At 48.8% G+C, this 27,413-nt stretch overlaps 1 protein-coding gene across 2 annotated transcripts; it reads left to right on the top strand.

Moving 5' to 3' along the window:
- The first annotated feature begins 1,530 nt into the window (after positions 1-1,530).
- LOC136549659 (E3 ubiquitin-protein ligase At4g11680-like) lies at positions 1,531-14,483 on the top strand. Of its 2 annotated transcripts, none has more exons than XM_066541040.1 (5): positions 1,531-2,148; positions 9,435-9,554; positions 9,668-9,800; positions 10,254-10,418; positions 14,011-14,483. In XM_066541040.1, exons 1-5 carry the CDS (start codon positions 1,661-1,663, stop codon positions 14,164-14,166), a joined length of 1,062 nt encoding a protein of 353 aa, XP_066397137.1. In that variant the 5' UTR covers positions 1,531-1,660; the 3' UTR covers positions 14,167-14,483. The 2 variants fall into 2 exon arrangements, with proteins under 2 accessions (XP_066397137.1, XP_066397136.1); XM_066541039.1 differs by having other exon boundaries at positions 1,536-2,148; positions 10,251-10,418.
- Positions 14,484-27,413: the final 12,930 nt, after the last annotated feature.

Genomic DNA, 27,413 nt, shown 5'->3' on the forward strand with positions numbered 1-27,413 from the left:
CTCTAAATATTTCCATCCTTTATTTTCTATTTCTCGCTTGCTAAAAGATAGAAAACATATCTAACTTTCTAAAGTACTGAACAAGATACAGAGAAGTTGTTGAAAGGTTAAGAGATAAAGAGAGCGATTTTTATTAGAATAACTCTAAATGAGGATTTAGAGAGTTATTTTAAGAAAACTGTTGGAGATGCTCTAAGCTTTGTATTATGGGCCATGATTCTTTGATGTTGCTTCCTCTAATTCTTTGTGTATGCTTACAGTTTGTGGTAGGCATGTACTTATTTTACCTAGCTCTAGTTACTCATCTTCCGAATCGTCGATCTATATAATCGTCCAATTTGGCGGCTCCTAAAAGCAACCCCAATAATAAAGCTAAATATTTGACTATTAACTAAGTTATAAGAGTCAAACTATATAATAGTTGTCTCTTATTTATTTATAATTTTTTTTATTTTTACTTTTACCTATGTTTCACCTTCTCTTTCATAATCCTTCTCACATTCAATTTATGTCTGGGTCCACCACTGCTTTGGCTCCTGTGCCCAACTTCTTGCTTGTACGAGAGCCAAGTTGTTCTCTCTTCACTCTTCCACATCATCATTTGCTTGACCATAAGATAGTTAGCTCGGAGTACCACAGAGGTTTGAACAATCCTAATACGACGGCCAAGGTAGTAGGCTATGGACTAATAAGAGATTTTCAAAGGATAGACCCTCGAACCAAGGTCAGTTTGGTAGGGTTTCGTCTCCTCCAAAAATAGCTACAGCTCTAGCTTCTTTAGAGAAGTGGCTTCTCTAGTGGAGCCAAAACTCTTTAGAAAACGTTTGGCAGAACGGGTATTTTTTAAAATATTCTATTTTAAATTAGAAAATGTTGCTTTTTTCTGAAAAATAAAAATATGTTCATGTTTGATCCTGTTTCGTTGCATTAATTGTAAATAATGTTATGGTCAAAACAAATTTGAAACAGATACTTGTTTTTGGAAGGAAATTGCCTTAAAAGTCTCCGAATGCCACTAATTTGCATGCGCCATTGCTGCCCTGTGTCACACGCTCCCTCAACGATGACCTTTGCATTTTTTTGCAATCGTATTTTTTCAGTTAACGAATATCATTTCTCTTACAATAAATTAGCCAACGGTACTTTCAGCCACGACTTATCAGCTAAGCGAATGTGGCGAGTATGTTTGATCTCCAGGGGAGCCATCATCTTTGCATGCGCCGTCATCTCTTTGCACAGCTACCTCGGCGCAGTTCATTTCCTCCGCTCATCCTAGCTACCTCCGCGCAGTTCATTTCCTGTGCCGGCTCCGGAGTTTTTCTGGGACAAAAAACTAAAAGGTACCTTAATGATAGATTCATCATCGATAAGGACCGGAACGAAAGATCGCGAAAGAGCGGCGCTAGAAACCTGCAAGGGCCATCCAACCATCCACGTCCTCGCCGAACCCTCCCAGTCGCGGCTCCCCCAACTGCCTACCGGCCACCTAACTCACGAGCAAAGCTAAACGCTGCCAACCAACTCGCGCTGCCAGTGCCGACCAACTCGCCGCCAAAAAAAAAAAAACACGCTAGTCACTGCCAAGAACACAAAAACGCGAGGGAGAAGAGAGAAGGAAAAAAAAGAAACGGTGCTAGGGTTTGGCTGATTGGCTTCCGCCATGGCGTCGACCTCTCCGCGCCGCTCCTCCGGCGGGGACCCGCCTTCCCCGTCCACGCCCCTCATCTCCTCGCCGACCTCCCCGTCCCCGGCATCCGGCCCCTCCGGCGGCGGCCCGCTGGGGCGGCTCACGAGCCTCCGCGGCGCGGCGCGGTTCATCCGCCGCACGGGGAGCCGGCGCCTGTTGAGGGAGCCCTCTGTGGCGGTGCGGGAGACGGCCGCTGAGCACCTCGAGGAGCGCCAGACCGACTGGGCCTACTCCAAGCCCGTCGTCGTGCTCGACTTGCTCTGGAACCTCGCCTTCGTCGCCGTCGCCGCGGCCGTCCTCGCCGCGTCGACGGGCGAGAGCCCCGCCGTGCCGCTCCGCGTCTGGATCGCGGGGTACGTTCTCCAGTGCCTCCTCCACATCCTCTGCGTCACCGTCGAGTACAGGCGCCGGCGCAGGGACGCGGACCAGGAGGGAGCGGGTGATGAGGATTTCAAGCTCAGGTGAGCCTCTGCTTGGATCGAGCCCGAGCTCCCAATACTTCTGGTGTCGCATCTTATTGCCAACGTGATCTGGTCGAAGTTCCGTGCCACCTCCAGGCCTCCTTCTGTTGTGCTGTGTTGACCATTTCTGTGCTCATGCTTTTGATTGTACTAGCAGCTACCTCGTGCTGTTTATTGTTGGTGTTTTGAAGCCCTTCTCATTTGAGTCGTGGACTCGATGGGAGTTATACACCTTTTTTTATGGGGACTCTTCCTTTTCCCCTTTATTTGATTCCCTTTTCTTTTTCTATAATATGACAGGTCTATTACTTTTGGACAACTTATGGTTTCCTTTGCTTAAAAAAATGTGCATAGGGTGGTGATGTGCATAGAGTGGTGGTGGAAGGTTGATTGTCAGCGTAATTATGTTGTTTCGGTTAAGGTTGCATTCTTATGGAAAAATTTTAGAGTAATTGATGATAGCATGTGTGACTTCATACATTGCAGACTTGCAGTGGAACCGGGAGATTATTTAGGGTGAGGGGATTTCTCTGACAATTCTTTTATAATATGTTGGATCTGAATCCCACTACCTAAACAGGCCCTTATTCTCTTGGTATTTGCAGCCAACTTTATGATGACCAAGATGCTTCTATTGAACGTATTCCCTGTAATTTCCATAAATGTGTTTTGAATATTTCATTGTGGTTCACTTGCAGGCATATACCACTTGATTGCAATCCTTTTAGAACAAGTGAAAGCAATAAGTAATGAAATTATCATCTATAACAATGAAGTACAAAAACTGAAAACAAGAGTTTTAGCCTGAGAACTGAGTAGGTTGCTGTCGGATATTATTTAATATGGACCGATATCAACAACAACAACATAATCTTTCAGTCCCAAGTAAGTTGGGGTAGGCTAGAGTTGAAACCCACCCAGAGCCCCAAGTCACGGTTCATGCACTTCAATAGCTGCTTTCCAAGCACTCCTATTCAAACATAGATCTTTAGGTATATCCTAAGCTTTCAAATATCTTTTTATTGTCTCCCCCCGTATCAATTTCGGTCTTCCTCTACTTCTCTTTATATAATTAGCTTGGCTTAGGACAACACAATGCACTGTTGCCTCTGGAGGTCTCCTTTGGATATGGCAAAATATGGCAAAACCACCTCAACCGATGTTGGATAAGCTTTTTTTTTAATTGGTGCTACCCCTAGGCGATCACGTATAATATCGTTCCGAACTCGGTCCATTTTTGTGTGACCATAAATCCATCGCAACATACGCATTTCTGCAACACTCAGTTGTTGAACATGTCGAATCTTTGTAGGTCAACAATCTGCTCCATACAACATAGCCGGTCTAATCGTCGTTCTATAAAACTTGTCTTTTAGCTTTTGTAGTACCCTCTTGTCACAGAGAATGCCAAAAGCTTGTCGCGCCACTTGATCCACCCTGCTTTGATTCTATGGCTAACGTCCGCATCAATATCTCCATCCCTCTGTAGCATCGATCGCAAATACCGAAAGGTATCCTTCTTAGGCACTACTTGACCTTCCAAACTCACATCTCCCTCCTCCTGTGCAGCTTCGTCAAAGTCGCATCTCATGTATTCGGTTTTAGTTCTGCTCAATCTAAAACCTTTAGACTCAAGGGTCTGCCGCCATAACTCTAGTTTTCTATTTACTCCCGTTTGGTTTTCGTCCACTAACACTACATCATCAACGAACAACATATACCAAAGGATATCTCCTTGTATGTTCTTGATAACCTCATCCATTACCAAGACAAAGAGATACGGGCTTAAGGCTGACCCTTGATGAAGTCCAATTTTAATTAGAAGTAATCTGTGTTATCATCGTTTGTTTGAACACTAGTCACAACATTGTTGTACATGTCCTTGATAAGGGTCACATACTTTGATGGGACTTTATGTTTGTTCAAAGTCCACCACATAACATTTCTTGGTATCTTGTCATAAGCCTTCTCCAAGTTAATGAAAACCATGTGGAGGTCTTTATGCTCTCTAAACCGCTTCATAACTTGTCTTATTAAGAAGATTGCTTCTGTGGTTGACCTTCCGGGCATGAAACCAAATTGGTTTGTTAATATCTACGTCGTTTCTCGCAGGCGCTGCTTGATGACTCTCTCCCATAACTTTATAGTGTGACTCATCAACTTAATTCCCCGATAATTAGTATAACTTTGGATATCTCCCTTGTTCTTGTAGATTGGTATCAATATGCTTCTTTTCCACTCCTAAGGCATCTTGTTCGATCGAAAGATATTGTTGAATATCTTGATTAGCCATACTATAGCTATATCCCCGAGACATCTCCACACCTTGATTGGGATACCATCAGGGCTCATAGCTTTGTCCCCTTTCATCCTTTTCAAGGCTTCTCTGACCTCTGATTCTTGAATCCTCCGCACAAAGCGCCTGTTAGTGTGATCAAACGAGTCGTCTAGCTGAACGACGGTGTTCTCGTGCTCACCATTGAATCATTTATCAAAATACTCTTGCCATCTATGTCTGATCTCATCCTCCTTCACCAAGAGCTGCTCCCTCTCATCCTTTATTCACTTGACTTGGTTGAAGTCCCTTGTCTTCCTATCGCGAGCCCTAGCCATCCTATAAATGTCATTATCTCCTTCCTTCGCACTCAAACGTTGGTAAAGGTCCTCATAGGCCCGCCCCTTTGCCTCACTCACCGTTCGTTTTGCAGTCTTCTTTGTCACCTTGTACTTCTCTATGTTGTCTGCACGCCTGTCATGATACAAGCGCTTATAGCACTCCTTTTTTTCCTTAATAGCCTTTTGCACATCTTCATTCCGCCACCAAGTGTCTTTCGAGTCGCATCCACTCCCTTTGGTCACTCCAAGCACCTCTGAAGCAACCTTCCGAACGCATGTTGCCATCTTCTCCCACATATTGTTTGCATCGCCTTCATCCTTCCAAGGGCCCTCTTCAATGACTTTTTCCTTAAAGACCTTTGATGCCTCCCTTTCTAATTTCTACCACTTCGTTCTAGCAACCTTAGCTTGTTTGTTCCCACGAGCTTGCACCAGAAAGCGAAAGTTAGCCACCATCAGCTTGTGTTGAGCGACCACACATTCTTCAGGTATCACCTTATAGTCCACGCATGTTCGTTTATCCCTCCTTGTAAGGACAAAGTCGATTTGACTAGAGTACTGACCACTACTTGTCGGGTATCGGTATTAGGGATACCCTCCTCGCGTGATAGGCCTCGATGACACCGGCCCCGCGAAGGCTGTGGCTCTTTAGGAACGTGATGGCGTCAAGGATATCGCGCATCCTCTTCTTTTCCTTCTCGGGAGGTCCCCACGACCACACTTGTGGCGTCTCTTCGATGAGGCGTCTGGTGAAGTCCGGCAAGGGGGCGGCGGCGGCGTTCTTTACGTAGAACCACTGCGCATGCCACCCCTTGTTGGACCTCGACAGCTGGCAGAGTATGTACTCGGCGGACCGCTGCCCCTAGAGGTGGATGCCCGCGCATCCCATCGGCACCGGCAGGTCCCCAGCTCTATCCCTCTTCTTGAGCAGGGAGACGGAGAAGTATCTCCACAGCTCAAAGTGGGGCTCGATCCCTAGATATCCCTCGCACAGCGTGATGAAGGCCGCGATGTGCTGGTTCCCGTTGGGATTCAGATGGTGCAACTCGATCTGGTAATGGTGCAGCAGCCCTCGGAAGAACAGGTGGGGAGGAATCGCGAGTCCGTGCTCGTGGAAGGGCGCGGATGACACAACGTAGCCGTCAGGCGGTGTCGGCACCTCCTCACGACCGGGCACGAGCCACTTCACCGTGTCGGTCCTCCCGCGGAGAGGGCCGCGCTTGACAAGGCCCTCCATGCGTGCGTGGGTGACATCGGAGTGATACCACGACTCCATTGGAAGCAAGGGCGGAGGAATGAAAGCTTCGCTAACGGTGGAAGAGCAAGGACGGAGGAACAAGGATTTCGCTGGCGGCGCAAGAGCGAGGGGCGAACCGTCCGCCTAGGTCACCGCGCCTACCGCGCCCCGTCGCATCACCTCTCTGGGAATTGTGCACATGCCACCCCTGGCCGCACCTCGAAGGGTGTGCTGGACAGCGGTTCGCCCCCTCGATGGGCCGAAAACCGCCGCAAGTACGAAGGGATACGGAGCTGAAAACGCTCCCACGACCCATTAAGGCCCAGGAGTTCGAAGGTTGGCTCGCCGACGGGTTCACAACTGCTCCAGGGCACCTTTAGAGTGAGGGGTGGCAAGGGATGGGTCCGCTAGCGACCGGTACGCGGGCGCACGAGTGCTACGAGCATCCCGGTCCACATTCGGGTCTTGGCCGGAGCACGGTCCATGATTTTTCTTCGAAGAAAGGCAACGAGCCCTTGGGACCGGTCGAATGGACCCAAAAACTATATGGATTGGCCGCCAAGAATCTGGAGTCGGTCACCAGCTGACCTATGACGAACCCCCGCGAACGGGAAGCCGAGGCCCCACTCGAACCAGCCCGTTAACAGCTCACCGAGCACCATGATTCGTCCATCGAGAAAAACATGGCATGGCTCAACCTCTCCGTTTTACCAAAAAAAACGCTTGAGGCGGGACGACCACAAGACGAGCTGACCTCTCGACCGGACCCTTGCTACACGCGGGGGCTCGGGGGAAGTTGGACTCGCAAGGAGACCGAATACGTGGTCGCATGACAATGGCTGATCGATCGGATTCTAGGGAGGGATCGGAATCAAGAGAGATCTTTTTTGACCCCCCAAATCCCGCAACTACATGCTCTCAAAGAGTCTCAACGCAATGGAAAGGAATCGTGACCCTACCAAGACATCCCGCGGCCCGCAAAGGGAGATCAAGACCCTCAGAATCCTTTTGTCTGAAAAAGCCTTCGAAGGAGTATCCTACTACTCCGCTAGCTCGGGGGCTACTGTCGGGTATCGGTATTAGGGATACCTGGAAGAAGGAAGCTGATGGCCGCGAACGCTAACTCGCCCGGATGGTCAAGGGCGTATTTTGGTCTCGCCCGACCCCGAAGGTACGGGCTCTGTGTCGCCTGACCCCGAGGTCGTGGGCTCCGTCACGCCCAACCCCGAGGGCGCTGGCTCCGTCACGCCCGACCCCGAGGGCACCGGCCTCGTCTCGCTCGATCCCGAGGGTGCGCGCTCCGTCTCGCCAGACCCCTCGGGTGCCGGCCCAGTCTCGCCTGACCCCGAGGGCGCGGGCTCCGTCTCGACCGACCCTGAGGGCGCAGGTTTCGTCACGCCTGACCCCGAGGGTGCGGGCTCCGTCTCGCCCGACCCCTCGGGCGCGGACTTCGCCTCGCCAGACCCCTCGAAGGGGGATTCCGCCTCGCCTGACAGGGGTCCATACCGTCTCCAACCACTACGGGTCTAAGAGTACGAACCCAGGGTCAAATTTCTAACACCAGAAAGGGAGTAGGCGCGTCTTGACGTGACCCGCGGCCACGACGGGTCATACCTGAGGACTCACGTCATCAATAGTGTTGGGCGTGCTGGCGCTATGCTACCTAATCCCCGTACGACTTTCGACGGGGGTATTTGCTAACTATGCCGCCCGCCGGGACGGAATGGAGCGCCACGACCGACTAACGACACCCGCGTATAGCGCCAGTGATGAACAGGGTCGTGACGTGGAACTGTCCCTATCATCATCTACAGGACCGACAAGACCCGCGTAAAGGAGATGAAGGGCGCCGCGACCCCGGAGGCCTTCTTCCTCCTCGCTTTTCTCTCTCTCTCTCTCTCTCTCTCTCTCTCTCTCTCTCTCTCTTTCTCTCGTGTAACCTGTGCCTTCCCCTTCATGTATAAAAGGGGAAGTAGGACGCTCCATGAAGGGTAGGCTGAAGGGCTGAACGAGCTCAACGAGACTCAACTCCGTTCGACCTTTTCACTAGAGACTTGGGTCTCTCGCCTATTTGTAACCTCTATTACAAACTAGTGCCGGTAACACGAGCAGCAGTAGACTGGACGTAGGGACATTCCGCCACAACCAGTATAAATCATTGTGTCCTCCGAGCACACCATCCGGGCCAGACGCGCAAATCACAAATTTACTAGTTGGTGATTCGAAACACCAACACTACTAAAGGTCACTAAATGGGACCGTCTCTTACGAAAGAAAGTGTTAGCTATTATCAGATCAAAAGCTATGGCGAAGTCTAAAGACTTCCTCTCCCTTCTGGTTCCTACTACCATATCCGAAACACCCATAAACCGCCTCGAAACCTGCACTTGATGTACCTACATGACCATTAAGATCACCTCCTATAAAGAGCTTCTCGCTACTAGGGACAGCTCTAACCAAGTGATCTAGGTCTTTCCAGCAAAGCCGCTTAGCACTCTCATCATGGCCTACTTGGGGGGCATACGTAGTAATTACGTTTAAGACCATATCACTAATGACAAGTTTAACTAAGATGATTCTATCCCCTTGCCTTCTCACCTCCACCACACCATCCTTGAGGCTCTTATCAATCAAAACTCCTACTCCATTTTTATTTGAAGTTGCCCCTGTGTACCAGAGCTTGAAGCCGGTATTGTCCACCTTCGCCTTCTGCCCCTTCCATTTAGTCTCTTGGACGCATAAGATATTTACATGCCTCCTAACCGCTGTGTCCACTAACTCTCTTAACTTATCCTGTAAGGGACCCTACATTCTAGCTACCTAAACGGATTCTAGTTGGCTCGACTAGCTTCCTTACTCTTCGCACCCGCCGAGGTAGGTGTGAAGACCCTTACTCATTTTGCACCACACCCGGGCGCCGATGTGGCGCGCCACTAAGGATGCGACGACCCGATCCTTGCTCACTTGGCACCGTGCCTAGATCGCGACATGGCGCGTCACGGGGGTGACGACCCCGCCCTTGCTCATTTAACACCATACCCGGGTTCCGACATGGCGCGTCGCTAAGAGGGTTACGCCCTAATGGGATTATTTTTTGTTTCATTTCCATAAAAGTGGCTAAGTTTTTACATTGGCTCGCCGCGCCTAACACAACCCTCCTCCTTTGCTAGGGCTTGGGACCTGCTTATGCTAGGACACCAAAGGCGTCCCACCATAGGCGGAGTTAATATGGACCGATATCTTACATAGAAATGGCCCCAATGAAAATTTTGTATTGATTTGATGGACTTGTCTATTATTAGCTTTTTGGTGCTTTTGTACAAAGCCTTTACATGTCTTTCATTCATTTTACCTGAAAACTTTTCAATACTGAAATCCTTAAGATTACTTGTTCTTGTCATCATACTTACTATTTATCTGTTTCCATGTTCAGTATTGTGAAGCACTTGGAGTCTGCAAACACGATGTTTTCCTTCATATGGTGGATCGTTGGGTTCTATTGGGTGTCTGCAGGTGGTCAAGCTTTATCATATGATGCTCCTCAGCTTTATTGGTATGTCTGTTGTAACTTTGATGTGTGAATAAGGAAAAAAATCTGAGTGGTCTTTTGTAAGTTCATCAATGTTGTTCTCTGAAATGTCTATCTTCTTTTTCTTCTTTTTACAGGCTGTCAATTGTTTTTCTGGCATTTGATGTTTTCTTTGTGGTCTTCTGTGTTGCCTTGGCTTGTGTGATTGGAATCGCTGTTTGTTGCTGCCTTCCCTGCATTATTGCTATCTTATATGCTGTAACTGATCAGGTATGTCCTGTGACCACCATGGTCTTCTAAATACAGCTCCTCCTTTTTTTTCTGTCAAATGCAATGGCAAATGCCCTGTTTTGGATGATATGAACACTCCTGTTTGCTGCCCTTTGCTACATTCATACACCCATTGCCATAAAGATATTAGCATGCCCTGTAGTGGTGCAAGTAATTTTAACAGAGGCTTTGCCTGGGATCATTGATGTCTCCTATGCTGATGTGCAGTGAGCTAGCAACCATCATTGTCTGAACTTTTTCTCTGTAGCTTTATCCCTTTACACTACCACAACTACTTATTCTACTTATAGCCAGTATTATTTGAATTATTCACGCTTAAGATGGTTGTTGACATGACAGAAACAATTCTCTTCTTCTCTGCCTCCTGACACAAAACCAATGAAACACACTGTGTTTTTGCTGAGGACTATCTACTTGTTTCAATTTCAGCAGGAGGGAGCATCTGAAGATGACATAAACAACCTTTCCAAATTCAAATTTCGGACAATGAGTGATGCAGACAAGCTAGCTGCCGGCATTGCAGCACCTGTGGGTGGAGTGATGACAGAGTGTGGTACCAATCCTCCTGTCGAACATATCCTTTCAGCTGAGGATGCAGTAAGTTTTTCAAGTTTATTTTGAGAAGTTTGTGTTATCATTCTCCTTCTGTAGATAATTATGGTTGGCGCTGAATGTGTTAGAAATCCCATTTCATTTGAATAATGGTGGGATTTTAGGATAATTGCAGCAAACTGTTTACATCATGTTAATTTTTACAATGCTTGAGGTCTAAAGTCTATTATCTGTAGAATAGTTAACCATATCCTACAGTGGTGCATGCATTTCAGAAATTTGAAATTGTAGTAGGATATTCCCTAGATTTGCATGGACATTGGAGGAGTTTTAGTTTGGAAATTGTTTCCTTCTTTTGCCACAGTACTTCCATAGTTACAGTTGTCTTTACATGGCGAAACATTATGCCCTCTGTTTCACTGTATTTGTCCACAACAAACCATGTGCACAAACCAAGGCATTACTAGTAACAGGAACATGAAATAACCATCTCTACCCGTATTATACATCATGATGTTACCATTTCTCTACTATTAGAGCATTGAATTAGGGGTATGGAGTAGAAATATTGCAATAATTGCACCCTACATACCATCAATGAACAAACATGGTAGAACGTTTTCTCCCAAGGCCTACAAAACAGTGAAAGCGAGACTGAGGGAATAGTATGTTTAAGTTTTTGTAGAATGTCAATTTGTTCATTTTTTTCTTTGCCTTCCTCAGTTCTGTGGGATTTGTGCCTCTGCCTGTATGGGACATGTCAGATGCCACTACCTTCTTGTTGCTGCCTCTGCCTGTATGGGACATGTCATGTCACTACCTTCTTGTATCCTTAAGCAGTTCTACTTCCTTAACACCCCATGGTTGTGAAGTTGTGATTCTAGGTGTCTATGTGCATAAAAGTTCTCCTGTCTGTGTTGAAATATTTATCTTGAACTTCTGAGTGTAGAAGGGTTTCAGCATCTCGCCATCCTTCTCTCTTTGGATTTGTTGTTTGCACCTTTGAAACTAGGGAGCTTTATAGATAAACATCTGATCTAGTTTTCAGAAATGACCAATCCATGTACCTTTTTTTTTAAATAAAAAATGAAGCTAGAGTTTGAATGTCTTTTGCCACTTAAAGATATAGAGTTCAGAGAAAATAATTTAAAGATTTAGAGTTCAAAGGAAAGAATTTGAGTAATTTGATAATTCTTCTGTCTTATCTGAGGAGAAGTTTCATATCTGCAACTTGAATACAAATTAATTGTAAAACAAAGTTGATACATTGATTCCAAATGGTTTAGTTTTAGATTTTAAATTGAACTGTTTAAAGGGCAAAGTACATCTATGAGAAATTAGCTTACACCACCTCAGATAATTTTTATCAATTTTGGAATAAATCAAAATTAACCTGCATATGATTTCAGATGTAAGATTCTATATTTGGAAGAAATTGAGTGATTTCTCTTTAATGTTTTACCTTTGACCTTTAAAAAATAGTGAGATTTTGGAAATTCTGACAGTAATGATTTAGTTTGGGACATAATGTAATGTAATGTACATCATTTCAATAGTATGTACAAAGGAAGGAGAATGACAGTAGATCCAAAACCACACTGCTTTATTTTTCCATGCACGCAACTTACTTTTAGATTAGGGAGTCTCATTTGAATTCTACGGCAATGGTCAATGGATATATGATAGAATATGGGGATCTGGAAATAATTAATAATATTGTAATATTCTGGTGCCAGCTTATCTAGCTGGCATGTGACCTCAACTACTTCTTTAAGCAATCAAGTTTGGTGTCATAAATCTTAGGGACAATTGTCTAGTGGACATCCAAAGTGATGGTCGTTTGCTGGCGGACATCCTGTTTTGAGCAGTTTGCCAGAAGACACTCTGGTTCGTTGAAATTATGCCACAGGACACCGCGGCCCGGTTTTAGCCGGTTGAGGAGAGAGATAATTTTGTTTTGGACATCCAGTGCCCCTAAGCCACACTTAGGTCCGCCCCAACCTGGTCTGGTTGGACCCAACGGAGGGGATGGCGCCGCTGTACCCCAACGCCAACATCCACGTGTAGAACCCAAGCCTCAGGCCCCAGCACCGCCGTGCCCTCCCCGACCTGGCCCGCTCCACCCGCTGCAAGACCTCGTCGGGGTCCTCCCCAGCTTCTGCCGCTGCGGGGGGGGGGGGGGGGGGGACCGGCGGTGCCATCGACGCCGTGTGTCTCCTCGAGCTCGTCCCCTTTGCCGAGACCGATGCCGCCACGCTCGCGCGCCGCCTGCAGTCCGAAACGTCGTCCGCCAGCGAGGCCGAGCGGGCTGCTCTGGCCGACCTCGCCGCGGAGCTTGGGGGCTCCGCGCCCGCTGCGGTTGCTCTTGCGCTTCGTCACATCAGTGGAAGACAACAGCGGCTTGCAGATCGAGGAGGCCTTCATTGGTGGCAAGCAGATGACTATGGTCTGGGCCATCGACCGGAGCAAACTCCTCAAAGAGCTACCAGAATCCTCCTCTGTGCTCCAAATCCAACCTCCGCCAACTCCACAGGTGACTCCCATAGATACTGATACTAACAGCTGCCATCATACCAAGGCCTCGGAGATGGGGAGCCGCTCGCATGGAAGGTGGAGAGGTCGCCACCACCGCTAGAACTCGGGAGGGAGCCGCCGCTTGGCCTGCGAGATCCAGACCGCTGGTGGGCGCCGCCGGATCTGCCGTTGATGCGAGGAGGAAGGAGGAAGGAGGCGCCGTTGATGCGAGGACGACGCAGGCGACTCTGGATCTTGAGCTGCGGGGCGACGCCGGACTCCTGGCGCGGAGCTGCTCGGCAGGGGGTGGAGCTTGGGCTCTGGCGTGGAGCTGGTCCGAACATGGCCCGTCTCTTCTTCCAGTTCCGTTCTTATGTGGTCCAACCGGACCAGGTTGGGGGTGGACCCAACTTTGGCTCAACGGCACCGGATGTCCAAAACAAAATTTTCTCTCTCCTCAACCGGCTGAAACCGGGCCGCGGTGTCCTGTGGCATAATTTCAACGAACCAGAGTGTCTTCTGGCAAACTGCTCAAAACGGGGTGTCCGCCAGCAAACGACCATCACTTTGGATGTCCGCTAGACAATTTAGACATGTGACAGGCAGCTGAACTCAATTAATGATAAGCTCAGTAGTGTTCTCAGTGCCTGCAAGATCGATGTTTCCGGTTTGCCCATGTGTGAGCATTCAACTGGTCAGTTGGAAACTTGGAATTACTGCCTCTTGCCATTCACCTTTTGTGTAGGTACCAGTCCTTATGAAGCTGATGTTCAATTCTGAATGTTTTGGGCTGGCTCAAACCTTTGTTATCTTCTGGGAAAGAGTTACCACCCTCTGCCCAAATTATAGGTCGTTTTGGGTTTTCTAGGAACATAGCTTTGCTATGCACCTAGATATACGATATGTCTAGATACATAGTAAAAATGTGTATCTAGAAGAGCCAAAACGACCTATAAATTGGAACGGAAGGAGTATTATGTTGAGCTCCTGTTTTTTTTGCTACTTGTTACCACAGTACTGTTAGTCACATACATTTGAGTTACCGTGCAGTCTTACACTGTTATTACTAGTAAGAGAATGCTGGTCTATCAGACTTAATCTGATCATCCCATTTTTAATGCAGGAGTGCTGTATCTGCCTATGCCCGTATGAAGATGGCGTGGAACTGCGTGAGCTCCCTTGCAACCACCATTTTCACTGCAGCTGCATAGACAAGTGGCTTCACATAAATGCTACATGCCCATTGTGCAAGTTCAACATCGTCAAGAGCAATCCCTGACAGAGAAGAGGTCTAGTTCACTAAAAAAAAACGTGGCAAAACATTTCGGGCATGTCCCAGCTGTGCTCTTCAGTACTACCACATTTGCGAACCGAGTTGTGATTACCGGCCCTGTAGTTAAAAGTCATAGGTGATGCACAGATGGTTGCAATGTTCGTTCTCGTGAATATTCCTTTTAGCAGTTTTCTGCACGGGCTGTCCATTCTCTTTCTGCTCGATCTGATTGCATTGCAGATTTATTTGTACAGGAACACATGGTCATGTTGGATCTTGAAAGCACTCAGTCATTTGTAAAATGATTCATGAATTGGAGGCTAGTGTACAGACTGCTTTTGGTTGGCATAAATGATTCGAGGGACAATATGAATGCGGGAGCGGGTTTATGCAGATGTGCAGATATTGTGTATCGGTTCGCTTTTGAAATATGGTAAACCCTTTTTTGCATGCAAAACATGAGTGTCCAAACGGAACATTTTTATGATATGAGATGATAATATACGTGTCGAACGATGAGACCATTTTTTTTTAAAAAAAAACTGCATGTGATAAGGGATTTTGGGGGTAAGTACAAGTGGCAAGTGGTAACAGTCTAACAGAGCACAAGATTGAAGCAAACATTGCATTTAGAAGACCCAAATTTTCAGTTTATATATGACCTTTCATGATTTCATCTCCTTTGGTGTTGCTGGTTTGTGTTTAGCATGGTCACGGAATGGGTCAACCCCATATCTGGACCTCCCAAATCTTCAGTTCAGAATGTAGTTAGGCAGTTTCAGTTCAACCAAACTTTATATATAACCAAACTAATCGTGACGATCATGTTCGATGATGATGGTCGCCAGGCAGCGTCAGCATTCGAGTTTTGAGGATCCGCTAAGCCGTTGGCTCATCATGCCCGCATGGATGACACGACGCCACAGCACCGTACCGCTGCATGCAACGCGCACCTGACATGGGAAGCGTCGAACCAGATACAGAGCTTATACAATCGAAACCTCACTCTCCATGAGGCCATGATGGCAGCCACGCGATGGTCTCTTGTAGTCGGCGCCGCCGTGGCCGTGGCCGTGGCGGTGGCCGTCATTCTGTCTTCGTCATGCTTCACCGCGACAGCCGCGGCCAGGCCACTCCCGTACCCGGGCCGCTCGTCGTCGACGTCGGCGTCCCTGGACTGCGCCACGGTGACGTCGCTGCTGGCGGGTTACAAGGCCTTCGTCAGGCGCGGCGTGGTGGCGGCGGCGTCGCCATCCGTGCCGGCGCCCGGCGCCGCGTGCTGCGAGGGCGTGGAGGAGCTGTACGCCGTGGCCTCCGCGGACAACTGGCGGTCGGTGTGCGGGTGCATGGCGGGGCTTGTGCGGCGGTACCCCTCCAACGCCTCCGCCATCGCGCTGCTGCCCGGTCCTCTGCGCCGTCCTGCCGCCAGCGACACCCTCACGTACTGCACAAGGTACGAGCACACACGAGTACACGACGTACGCACATCGTCGATCTCTCTCGCCCTTATACAGTCATCCAATAGAGCGGCAACTCTGGCGCTTGTTAATATTGTTACTAATTGATCTCGCAGCCCTTCTTGAGTTCTTGACCTCGCAGCCATGGCCGGCCGTGCAAGGGTAATCTTCACGACTTCACGAGCAGTATCTCTGTCAGCATAGTTGCCATGTACACAGTACACACTAGCTAGAAATAAAGTTTGGACCACTGTTTTTTTCTTAATTTTTTTTGGAGAATAGGATGCTAGTAATTTGGTTTTGGTCGTCAATTTACTTAGCTTCACGTGTGAAGTTCTTTAAAATGCGCTCTCACAAGGAATTTGTGTGGATCATACGTGAGATTCTGTGAGAGCATGTTTTAAGAAACTCTACAGGTAAAGTAAAGCTATTTTGTCAAACGGTTCACCAAAACAGTTTTAGCTTCACCGATAAAGCTACTCGTGGAGCTGAAGAAAGAAAAACTACTTTACTAGTAAAGCGGAGCTGTCAAAACATGGCCTTATTTTCATTCCCTTTGAAAGCAATGTCGAATTGTTTCCAAGCATTTTGGGTCCCAAAGATGAGACTATAGTTGAAACTTTTTTTTGAGAAAATTGCAAAAATACCCCACCATCTGTCATAGATTTTGAGATATATATACCACCCTATAAAATGTTTTTATTGCAAATGTGCACTCCATCTATTTAGTTGCAATACCATCCTCTGCGGTCTACACATATACAGAGCTACACTTCTAGATTCTCTAGCTCTGCTCCTTGATTCTCTAGTTAAGTGATTCTACTTGATTCTGGTGAGAGCAGGTGAGAATTGATTCTAGAGTGATTCTGATAGGTTTTGAATCAGGAGCAGTGAGGAGCATGTTTTTAGCTCGCACCAGTGTAAATGGAGAAGTAATTTTTGTCTACTCCCACCTGAATATGTGCGAGTTAATTGTTTGGCTGGAGAGGAGTGATTTTCATGGAGAATCTGCTCAAGAAGCCCTGCCAAATGGCCTCACATATACTTAGCTGATTCTACCCACGTCGCCAAACCGTTTATTAAGCATAAGCTTCTTTTCCGACACTTCGGTGCAAAGATATAAAATTATTAGGTTTGTATCGGTGATATGTACCCAGATACCTTACCGTATAAACAATAACCAGGGTACCTTACCGTACGAATAACAACCTAAATATATTCGTAGTTCTTGGTGTCCTCGATTCGTCCTTGATTTTTATTTTTTTCATTCCATAATATGGGCTCACCGTTAGGTTGAATTGGTTCTAAGCATTTTGGCCCAAAAGACGAGACCATAGTTGAAAAACCGAGAGAAATGCAAAATTCCCCGCATTTCACATAGAAGATTTTGAGATATATGCAGAGTACCACCTCATATAAGATGTTTTTATTGTAAATGCACACAACACGCTCTATGTATTTCGTTACAAAACCACTCTCTATGCATGTGCTGAGCTATCGCCAAAGTGGAGCCAATATAAGTTTTGCTAGACGAGTCATGTTGCTGTAATGAAATTTTACAAATAGTAAAAAATGGTATTAGGTTTGTACTTTTAGAATTATCCAATTTCGATAAAAGGTTACACTATCGGCTCCATGCGTGAGAAAAAGAAGCGAATACAAAACCATGTAGATGTTTTTTTTTTGCAAGGAAATATGAAACATATATAAATATGGTATTGCTATGAAACATCTTATTGTCTGAATCTCGAATCGAGAGCAACATAGTGGACGTTTTTAAATCCTCCCAAATCTATAAAATGTCTTAATATAATATCGAAATTTAAATTTCCAAATGGGACGGTGTGAAGCTTGTCTCACCAACAGTCAAGCCCATGTTTATTCCTTGGCAAAATAAGAAGGTGCGACCCATGTTTCAGGCTTCACTTTTCTTGAATCAATTCCCAGATCGCAATGGACTCCTGTTGAATTGAAAGTTTAGAGACGGGGAAAATATAATAACGCTGCCCAATTCATGTAGAGACAGAGGCACGAAACGTGCATCTCGCTCGATCTTTGGATGCAGGGGGACAGTGGGACACAAAACGCGCTGAACCGAGCACAGGAAGGAACCGACCGACCGAGCCAGCGAACCGCCTCCGACTCGAGATTCGTGTCGGCGGCACGCGGACTGATCAGAGACCATCCGACACATACATGTAAAGAAGCGCGGCCTTGCCTCGCCTCCCAAACCAAACCGCACTCCTCCGTACTCCGGATATTTAAATTTTTACTATTATAACGGTTGACGATTTTTGATATAGCACTATTAGAATTGGCGCTACGGTTCTAGCAGCAAAGAGAGAAAAGCAATACGAAATTACCGCTTGGGCGATGATGAAGATTTCGCCCTTTTCGTTGGCTAGCTTGTAGGTCCCGGGCTTTAGCACTTGGGTGATGATGTACGGTCCTTCCCATAGCGGGGTCAGCTTGTGGCGGCCCTTGTTGCTCTGTGCTAGCCTCAATACCAGGTCGCCTACCTTCAAGTCTCGGCCTTGGACGCGTCGGGCCTGATAGCGCCGTAGGGTCTGCTGGTATTTAGCCGAGTGCAGCAGCGCGACGTCTCGGGCTTCCTCCAGTTGGTCGAGGGCGTCCTCTCGGGTGGTACGGTTGCTTTGTTCGTTATAGGCCTGTAGCCTTGGGGAACCATATTCCAAGTCAGTGGGGAGGATGGCTTCGGCCCCATAGACCAGGAAGAAAGGCGTGAACCCCATGGCTCGGCTCGAGGTGTTCCTCAGGCTCCAGATGACCGATGGGAGTTCGGCGAGCCATTTCTTGCCAAACTTCTTCAACCGGTTGTAAATTCTTGGCTTGAGGCCTTGTAGGATCATGCCGTTGGCACGTTCTACTTGGCCGTTGGTCCTTGGGTGTCCTACGGCCGACCAGGCCACACGGATGTGGTGGTCGTCACAAAACGTCAAGAATTTTTTGCCAGTGAACTGTTTCCCGTTGTCGGTGATGATGGTGTTAGGGACCCCAAACCTATGGATAATGTCAGTGAAGAACAACACTGCTTGCTCGGATTTGATTCGATTGATCGGACGAGCCTCGATCCATTTGGAGAACTTGTCGATTAATACCAGTAGATGGGTGTAGCCCCCGAGGGCCTTTTGTAGAGGCCCGACCATGTCGAGCCCCCACACAGCGAGCGGCCACGTGATGGGAATGGTTTGGAGGGCCAGGGCCGGGAGATGTGTCTGCCGAGCATAGTACTGGCATCCTTCGTAGGAGCGTACTAGCTTGGTGGCGTCGGCCAGTAGAACCCTTGGCGGAAAGCGCTTCCCACGAGTGTCCGAGGCGCCGCATGGTGCCCGCAGGCCCCTACGTGCAAGTCCCAAAGCAGGGCTCGGCCTGCCTCGGCGGTGATGCATCATTGAAGGACACCGGAGGGACTTCGCCTGTACAATTCATCATTGCAGAGGACGTAGGTCTTGGCCCGGCGCGTAAGCCGTCGGGCTTCGGTCCTGTCACTAGGAAGCTCCCCCCGATCTAGCCAATCAAGGAACGGGATTCGTCAATCCGCGTCTTGGTCGGTCTGGGGAGCTTCGGTGTTGACTTCCATGACCTCAGGCTTGGTCGAGAGAGTCTCGGCAGCAGAGGAGGCGTCGAGCCCCGTCGTGGGTTCGACATGTGGGCCCTCCTCTGTTACCAAGGTGTAGTCAATGGAAGGTTTGTGGAGGTCCCTGACAAAGACGTTCGGGGGGACCAGAGCCCGTGCCGAGGCCATCTTTGCCAGTTCGTCGGCGGCCTCGTTGTACTTCCGCGCGATGTGGTTTAGTTCGAGACTGTCGAACTTGTCTTCTAGGCGACGTACCAACTTGCAGTAAGCCTCCATTTTGGGGTCGAGGTAATTTGACTCCTTCATGACTTGATCGACGATGAGCTGCAAGTCGCCCCGGATGTCGAGACACCATACCCCCAAGTTCGATATCGACTTGCAAGCCATTGACGAGGGCCTTGTACTCGGCCACGTTGTTGGAGGCGGCGAAGTGGAGCCGCACCATGTAGCGCATGTGTACTCCGAGGGGCGAGACGAAGAGGAGACCCATGCCTGCCCCGGTCTTCATTAGAGACCCGTCGAGGTACATGTTCCAGCATTCTGTCTGGACTTGAGCTGGTGGTAATTGGGTGTCGGTCCACTCAGCCACAAAATCGGTCAAGACCTGAGACTTAATTGCTTTCCGAGGCACAAAAGTCAAGGCTTCCTCCACAAGCTCGACGGCCCACTTGGCTATCCTACCTGAGGCTTCCCGGTTATGGACTATCTCTCCCAAGGGGAAAGACAATACCACAATCACTGGGTGAGACTCGAAGTAGTGACGCAGCTTGCACCGGGCCAGGACTATGGCGTAGACCAGTTTCTGGATGTGGGGGGTAACGTGTTTTGGTCTCGGAGAGCACTTCGCTGATGAAGTAAATAGGTCGTTGGGTGGGTAGAGCATGCCCCTCTTCTTGCCTTTCTACTACTACGGCAGCGCTGACCACTTGGGTCATTGCGGCGACGTAAAGTAAGAGGGCCTCGTCCCTGGCCGGGGGTACCAGGACAGGAGGATTAGTGAGCAGTGCTTTAAGCTTGGCGAGGGCTTCTTCGGCCTTGGGGGTCTAGAAAAAGCGTTCGAATTTTCTCAAGAGGCGATACAGAGGCAAGACCTTTTCGCCGAGGCGCGAGATGAAGCGGCTTAGGGCCGCAAGGCATCCCATGACCCTCTGCACTCCCTTGAGGTCTCTGATTGGTCCCATGCTAGTTATGGCCGAGACCTTCTCTAGGTTGGCTTTGATGCCGCGCTCCGAGACTATGAATCCCAAGAGCATGCCTCGGGGGACCCCGAACACGTACTTCTTGGGATTGAGCTTGATGCCCTTCTCTCTAAGGCATTTGAAGGCTATCTTCAAGTCGTTGATGAGATCTTCGGCCTTTTTAGACTTGACCACGATGTCGTCCACATAGGCCTCGATGGTTCACCCAATGTGGTTGCCAAAGACCTAGGTCATGCACCGCTGGTACGTGGCCCTCGCGTTTCTGAGGCCAAAAGGCATAGTCACATAGCAGTACATGCCGAATGGGGTGATGAAAGAAGCCACAAGCTGGTCGGACTCTTTCATCTTGATTTGATGGTAACCAGAATACGCATCAAGGAAAGACAGGGTCTCGCACCCCGCAGTGGAGTCAACAATCTGATCGATTTGGGGTAATGGGAAGGGGACTTTTGGACAGGCTTTATTCAAACCGATGTAGTCTACACACATCCTCCATTTCCCATTTTTCTTCCTAACTAACACAGGGTTAGCCAACCACTCTGGGTGGGACACTTTCTTGATGAACCCGGCCACCAAGAGTTTCTACACCTCCTCGCCGATGGCCCTACGCTTTTCCTCGTCGAATCGGCACAGGCGTTGCTTCACAGGTCTAGAGCCGACCCGGATGTCCAAGGCGTGCTCGGCGACCTCCCTCGGTATGCCCAGCATGTCCGAGGGACTCCATGCGAATATGTCGGCATTCGCACGGAGGAAGTTGATGAGCACGACTTCCTATTTGATGTCGAGGGTGGCGCTGATCCTGAGCGCCCGGTCGTCGGGGCAGGCGGGGGTCGACCGGGACGAGCTTGATGGCCTCCGCGGGCTCGAACGTCCCTGTGCGACGCTTGGAGTCAGGCGCCTCACCACTGAGTTGGTCGAGGTTGGCGATGAGGGTCTCGGCCTCTACGAGAGCCTCGGCGTACTCGATGCTCTCGACGTCGCAGTGATATGCATGTTTGTACGTGGACTCAATCGTGATGATACCGCTAGGGCCTGGCATCTTGAGCTTGAGGTAGGTATAGTTGGGGATTGCCATGAACTTGGCGTAGCATGGCCGCCCTAGGATGGCATGGTAGGTTCCCCCGAACCCGACCGCCTCGAAGGTAAGGACCTCCTTGCGGTAGTTGGAGGGGGTGCCGAAGCAGACGGGAAGGTCGATGCGCCCGAGGGGTCATGTGCGTTTCCCTGGCATGATGCTGTGGAAGGGTGCGGTGTCGCCTCGGAGCCTCGATCGATCGATCTCCAAGAGCTCCAGGGTGTTGGCGTAGAGGATATTGAGGCCACTGCCTCCGTCCATCAACACCTTGGAGAATCGGGTGTTGCCGATGATCGGGTCGACAACAAGTGGGTGCTGCCCGGGATTTGGAACATGGTTGGGGTGGTCATCTCAATCAAAGGTGATCGCCTCCCGAGACCAGTCGAGGTACCGGGGAGTGGCAACCTTGACCGAGAAGACCTCTCGGCGTTCCCTCTTTCGCTGCCGCGCCGTAAGGCACGCCGAGGGTCCGCCGAAGATCATGAAGGCGTTGTGTACCTCGGGGAACCCATCGTCCTTGTCATTGTCTCGGTCGCCAGTGCCCTTCTGCTTGACGTCGTTGTCGGGGAGCCCGAGCCTGGCGTAGTAACGCCGTAGCATGGAGCAATCCTTGAGGGCGTGCTTTACCGGGCCTTGGTGGTAAGGGCAGGGTTTCTTAAGCATGTCGTCGAAAGGTCTGGGGCCCCTAGGGCCTCGGGGATTCTTGCATCGAGGACGGCCCGCTTCCCCTGGTGATCCTTTTTCTTTCTTTTGGGGAGGTGGGGAACCGAGGCCTTGGGGGCCTCATCCCTCCGCTTCCCCTTGGCGTCATTCTCGAGGAAGATGGCCCTTATAGCCTATTCGCCTGAGGCGAAGTTGGTGGCGATGTCGAGGAGCGCGGCACGTTCTGGCCTAATTCTCGGACCAAGTCTCGACAGGTGGTGCTGGAGAGGAAAGCCTAGACAATCTCTGAATCGCCGACGCTGGGCAACTCGGTGCATTGTTTAGAGAAGCGCTGGATGAAGTCTCGGAGAGACTCGTCTGGTTTCTGGCGACAGCTCTTAAGGTCCTAGGAGTTTCCAGGGCGCACATATGTGCCTTGGAAATTCCCGATGGAGATCCTAACCAAGTCATGCCAGTCGTGGATCTGAGAGGGAGGAAGGTGCTCGAGCCAGGCTCACGCTGAGTTTGACAAGAGCAAGGGGAGGTTGCAGATGATGAGCAGGTCATCGTCTATGCCGCCTAGCTAACAAGCCAGGCGGTAATCAGCAAGCCAGAGCTCAGGGTTGGTCTTGCCGCTATACTTTGTGAGGTTGGCTGGCTGGCGAAACCGGGCTAGAAACTGAGCATTGCGGATGGCTTTGCTGAAGACTCGGGGGCCGAGTGGTTCGGGAGAAGGACTGTGGTCCTCTCTACTGTCGTAGCGGCCACCCCGATGTGGATGGTAGCCTCGGGTGGGCCCCTCACTATCGTGGCATCGTCGTCGGCCGACCACCTCATGGTCACCCTATGCCTCACGTCGGTTATCGAGGCGGTCGTGGACCGAGGGGGCCCTATTGATTGCCAGCACCCGAGCGGGTTCAAGACGAATCGAGGCCTCCCTATCCTGCCGATGTGGTGCTGAGGGGAGGTCCGAGACGGCACCACGCTGCCGGGAGGCGGAACTCTCGGCCTGCTGCACCGCGGCGGTCTCGAGGAGATCCCAGAGCTCGCCGCGAACCCATCGTCCTTCCGTGGTAGAGGGCTCGGGCATCGCGTGCACTAGCATCACCGCAGCCACGACATTCTGGCCAGCGCGATTGAAGATTGGGGGACGATCGTCCCCTTCATCGTCGTTGATGCGGTGATGCACGTCGCGAGCCCATCGCCGGGCTCCTCCACCGTCACCATGGCCTTGCTGCTCCTACTCGAGAGTGCTTCGGAGCTATTGTAGAAGGATTCAACATTGCTCGACCTTGGCTTGAAGCTCGCGGAGTTGCTCCAGGTCTGGGCGTCGAAATTGTCCAAGGGCAAGGTTCTCGTTTCGTGCTGCTGGTGGGACAATGCGTCAAGGCGTAGCATCGCCCATTCCCTGATGAAGCAGAGTGCGGTTGTCTACCCCCTTGTCCTCGTCGCCCGTGCTTGGCATCCCAAGTCCGACATGGAAGCACTCACGAGAGGGATCATAAGTACCTTCATTGTCAGAATCGGAGTAGCCAAAGCAATAGTCACTTGCGGCCAAGAAGCGACACATGGTTTTGTGGTCGTGGAGGTCAGAGAAATCCGCTCCGGCCCATGCCTCGTCCCCCTCTGAGGAGTCAGCGTGGGTGTGGGTCTACGCGGTGGTGTCGAAGTCGAAAGCGAAGCGCTGGCGGCGCTCCGAGAGATCCGCGTGAGCGGAAGCGTAGGCATAAGCATAAGAGGCGGTGGCATTTCTCAACCCGAAGGGGTATGGAGATGTTGACACCATTTTTTGCACATGTCAAAATGATCAGAGTGGGCTAATCGGCAGGAGGAAAGTTACTGTATACGCTGATAGCCGATGAAAATCAGCTTGTAAAGATGGTTGCCGATGAATGGTGGTGATCGATGGAAAGGTTGATTTAAACTCGGGCGTTGCCGATAAGGTTGGAGATGTTATTGTCGATGCCGATGAAGGAAGGCTTGAAGACGACTGCCGATGAAACAGGAAGTATGCCGATGGAAAGGAGGTCGGTGAGATTTCCATCATAATTGAGGCGGACAGGGAAATAGATAGGAGTTGATTTCCTTTTCTATATTTGTTAGAGTATGATTCATGTAAGAGTCACGTGTTTCCTTAGATATGGACTTGGTGTCCTAGTTGTATTTGGTTATGTCTCTTTAGATCAGGGTATAAATATAGATTGAGGGGCAATGTAATAAAAATCAATCAATATCAAAACCAATTTTTACTCCTATTTGTATCTACTTACTTTTCGGCGACTTCGTCAATTTGCATATTTTTCCTTTTTACGAGTTCTCATTGATTCGGCGAGTTGCATAGCTTCAGTGCGACCTTCGGCAATTCTCAAGTTCCGTGTGAGTACCTCTTGGCCGTGACTTCCGGGCGTATCGCTGTTGTCAGGACCAAAGTGCTCGTATCTTCATCCTTGTCGATTAACAGGTCAAATCGACTGGCACGCTTTGGATATCAATTCGGGTATTAGCCCTTTGTGTTTGTAGATCCACTTTTGCATCAACACATCTTTTGGCACGCCCAGTGGGACCAATCAATCCGATCAATATGTTCAATTCTGAGATCGATTCAGGGAACATTATCGTGGTATTAGAAGAAGATCTTAAGGAAGAGCAGAGGCAGGCTATGGAAAAGGCTGTAGAAGAATACAGGCAGCTTTGTCTGAAATCGTTTAGCCTGAACAAGAGTGGACAAGTCATCCAGAAGCAAGATTTGCCATTGCCTCGGTAGGTTACCTTTGACTCCAATCCTGGTAAACTTCAAGAGATAGTTAATTCTGCAGTAAATCATGCTTTGATTAATCATTCCAATGTGCTGTCCAATACTGTTCATAATACTGTGGTTTGAACTCTCAAAGAAGGAAAAGCGTCACCGCATTACGTTGGGCCTGCCTATCACCAACCAGAGCCGGCATCTGTCAAAACTCCATCGGCTCCCTCGGCCGTTGTGGGTACAGAAGTTACTTCTCCTCCAGTATCGATAGGCTTACCTAATATTCAATCTACACCGATACGATCAGATCCGGTACTACCAGGAGGACGAGTTCAGCTTAATACAGATCTATCGGCATCAGCTATGTCAGGCCCTGTGTCTCAGAATAGCCAGATTCCTGCTAATTGGTGGGGATATGGTATGCCTCCGGAGTCATCTACTTTCAATCCTGGGTTACCTAAGTGTTTGATGCAGTAGGAAAAGCTACCTATACCATCGGCTGTTTCACTGATGGCTCAAGTGCCTCAATATGCCACAGCAACTACTGTGGAACCAACTCTAGGAGGTTTCCTAGATGCCTTTGGTTCAAACACCCAATTCAAGTCCATCGGCAAGCTTACTGCCGATGCAGCAGAAAGCTCCCTGCTATGAGTCAAACTAGGGTTCAGTTCATGCCTCAAGCTGGTTATAATTATCCAACAATGTCAGCAAATTACCAGCCATCGGTAAGTTTTGTACCGATGAGTTCTAATAATGGTTGGTCAGGATAGTTACCTGTTCAACATACAGTTCAGCAAAATCAGCAGGTTGCAGGGATTCAACAAGGTCATATGCAAGCTGGTTTCCAGAATCAAGCATCGGCAGCTCAGCCGATGAATCCTTTCCAACAGGTTAATGGACCATAAGTAATGGCAAATATGCCGATTGCTTGGAGATCGTGGGCCACAAAGATATGTGGAGGGATATCAGCAGGCACCTCCCGTAGAAATTCAGCCAGTTCATCAGCAGGAGGCTGATGCTTTTTGGGCCGATAAGATAGCAGAAATTATGAATGATCAGTTTGGGATAAAGCCCAAGGTCAATACTTATTCTTATCGGACTCCATACCCTCCTGCATATGATTTAATTCCTCTCCCAAATCGGTACAAGGTACCAGATTTCACTTAAATTCTCTGGGCAAGATGATACATCAACAATGGAACACGTCAATCGCTTCATTATTCAATGTGGAGAGGCAGCTAGCAGAGATGAATTAAGAGTTCGATTATTTTCATCATCTTTGTCTGGATTGGCATTTACATGGTTCATTTCATTACCACCAAATTCTATTATTACTTGGGTTGATCTAGAAAAAATAATTTCATAAGTATTTCTTTGCTAGAATCCATGAAAAGAAGCTTACCGATTTAGTAAAATTGAGACAGCGTAATGATGAATCGGTAGAAAGCTTTGTGCAAAGGCTATGAGATGTAAAAAATAAGTGCTACAGTCTGGTGCTGGATGATCGGCAGCTTGCCGATCTGGCTTTCCAAGGGTTATTGCCACATCTTAAAGACAGATATGCTTCTCAGGAGTTTGAAAGCCTCAGTCATCTTGTGCAAAGGATCTCTGATCAAGATACTAGGGTTTTTGAACCTAAAAAGAATTGGAGTAAAAAAGTATTATTTGTTGAAGACGTAGGAGATTCTGATTCTGATGAAGAACCAGTTATCGGACTTAGCTGAGTGGGTTAAGAATAAAAAGCCGATATCTTGTCCCTTTGGTCAGAAAGAACCAGAAAAGTTTACCTTTGATATCACCAAGGCCGACAAGATATTTGATCTTCTGCTTCAAGAGGGCCAAATTAAGCTGTCACCTAATCATGTGATCCCATCGGCAGAAGAGTTGAAGAAGATCTTGTACTGCAAATGGACACAATGCAACTTCACACAGTACAAATGAGTGCAAGGTGTTCAGGCAACAGTTACAATCGGCTATTGAATCTGGGAGAATTAAGTTTGGTACTTCCAAGGCCCAGAAGCCGATGAAAATTGATCAACACCCTTTTTCAGCAAATATGTTGGAGGCCAAAGGGAAGACCAAGGTATTGACGTCAGAGGCTGCTGAGAAAAACGCATCAGTGGATCCCCAACATCAGATAACTACCGATGATGCAAAAAGTAAGGGTTTACTGGGAGAAAGCAGTAGTTCCAAAAACCCTCCTCGACCTGGCATTGTGATTACCCATCGAAGGCAGCAGGAGGGTTGGCGTCAGCGTAAGGACCGATATCGACAACAGCAAGAAGAGAGACGTCGGGAAGAATGGTATCGGCATAAAAATCATTGGAGGTGCCCGTTTTTCATCCATTGCTGGGAAGAAGGTATTAAATTGCCAACTGTTGAAAATTGCCCTGAGTGCAATGGTTATTATGGGGTCAATCGGTCAGAAAGGAGGTTTCAACCTAGGCAATCAGGGTTTATTTATCAATGAGCCGATCAGAGGCAGAGCATCAGTGCATGATCGGCTGGGGGCAGACTTAGTGTACATGAAAGGCTT

Source organism: Miscanthus floridulus, chromosome 4 (genome assembly GCF_019320115.1).
Source record: "Miscanthus floridulus cultivar M001 chromosome 4, ASM1932011v1, whole genome shotgun sequence".
NCBI lineage: Eukaryota > Viridiplantae > Streptophyta > Magnoliopsida > Poales > Poaceae > Miscanthus > Miscanthus floridulus.

Bases quoted from the DNA above. Each gene is read 5' to 3' on its own strand.
- LOC136549659 (XM_066541039.1), top strand. From the start codon at position 1,661: ATGGCGTCGACCTCTCCGCGCCGCTCCTCCGGCGGGGACCCGCCTTCC. The intron at 2,149-9,434 runs GTGAGCCTCTGC...TTCCATGTTCAG, and splicing joins GATGAGGATTTCAAGCTCAG to TATTGTGAAGCACTTGGAGT. The intron at 9,801-10,250 runs GTATGTCCTGTG...TTTCAATTTCAG, and splicing joins TATATGCTGTAACTGATCAG to CAGGAGGGAGCATCTGAAGA.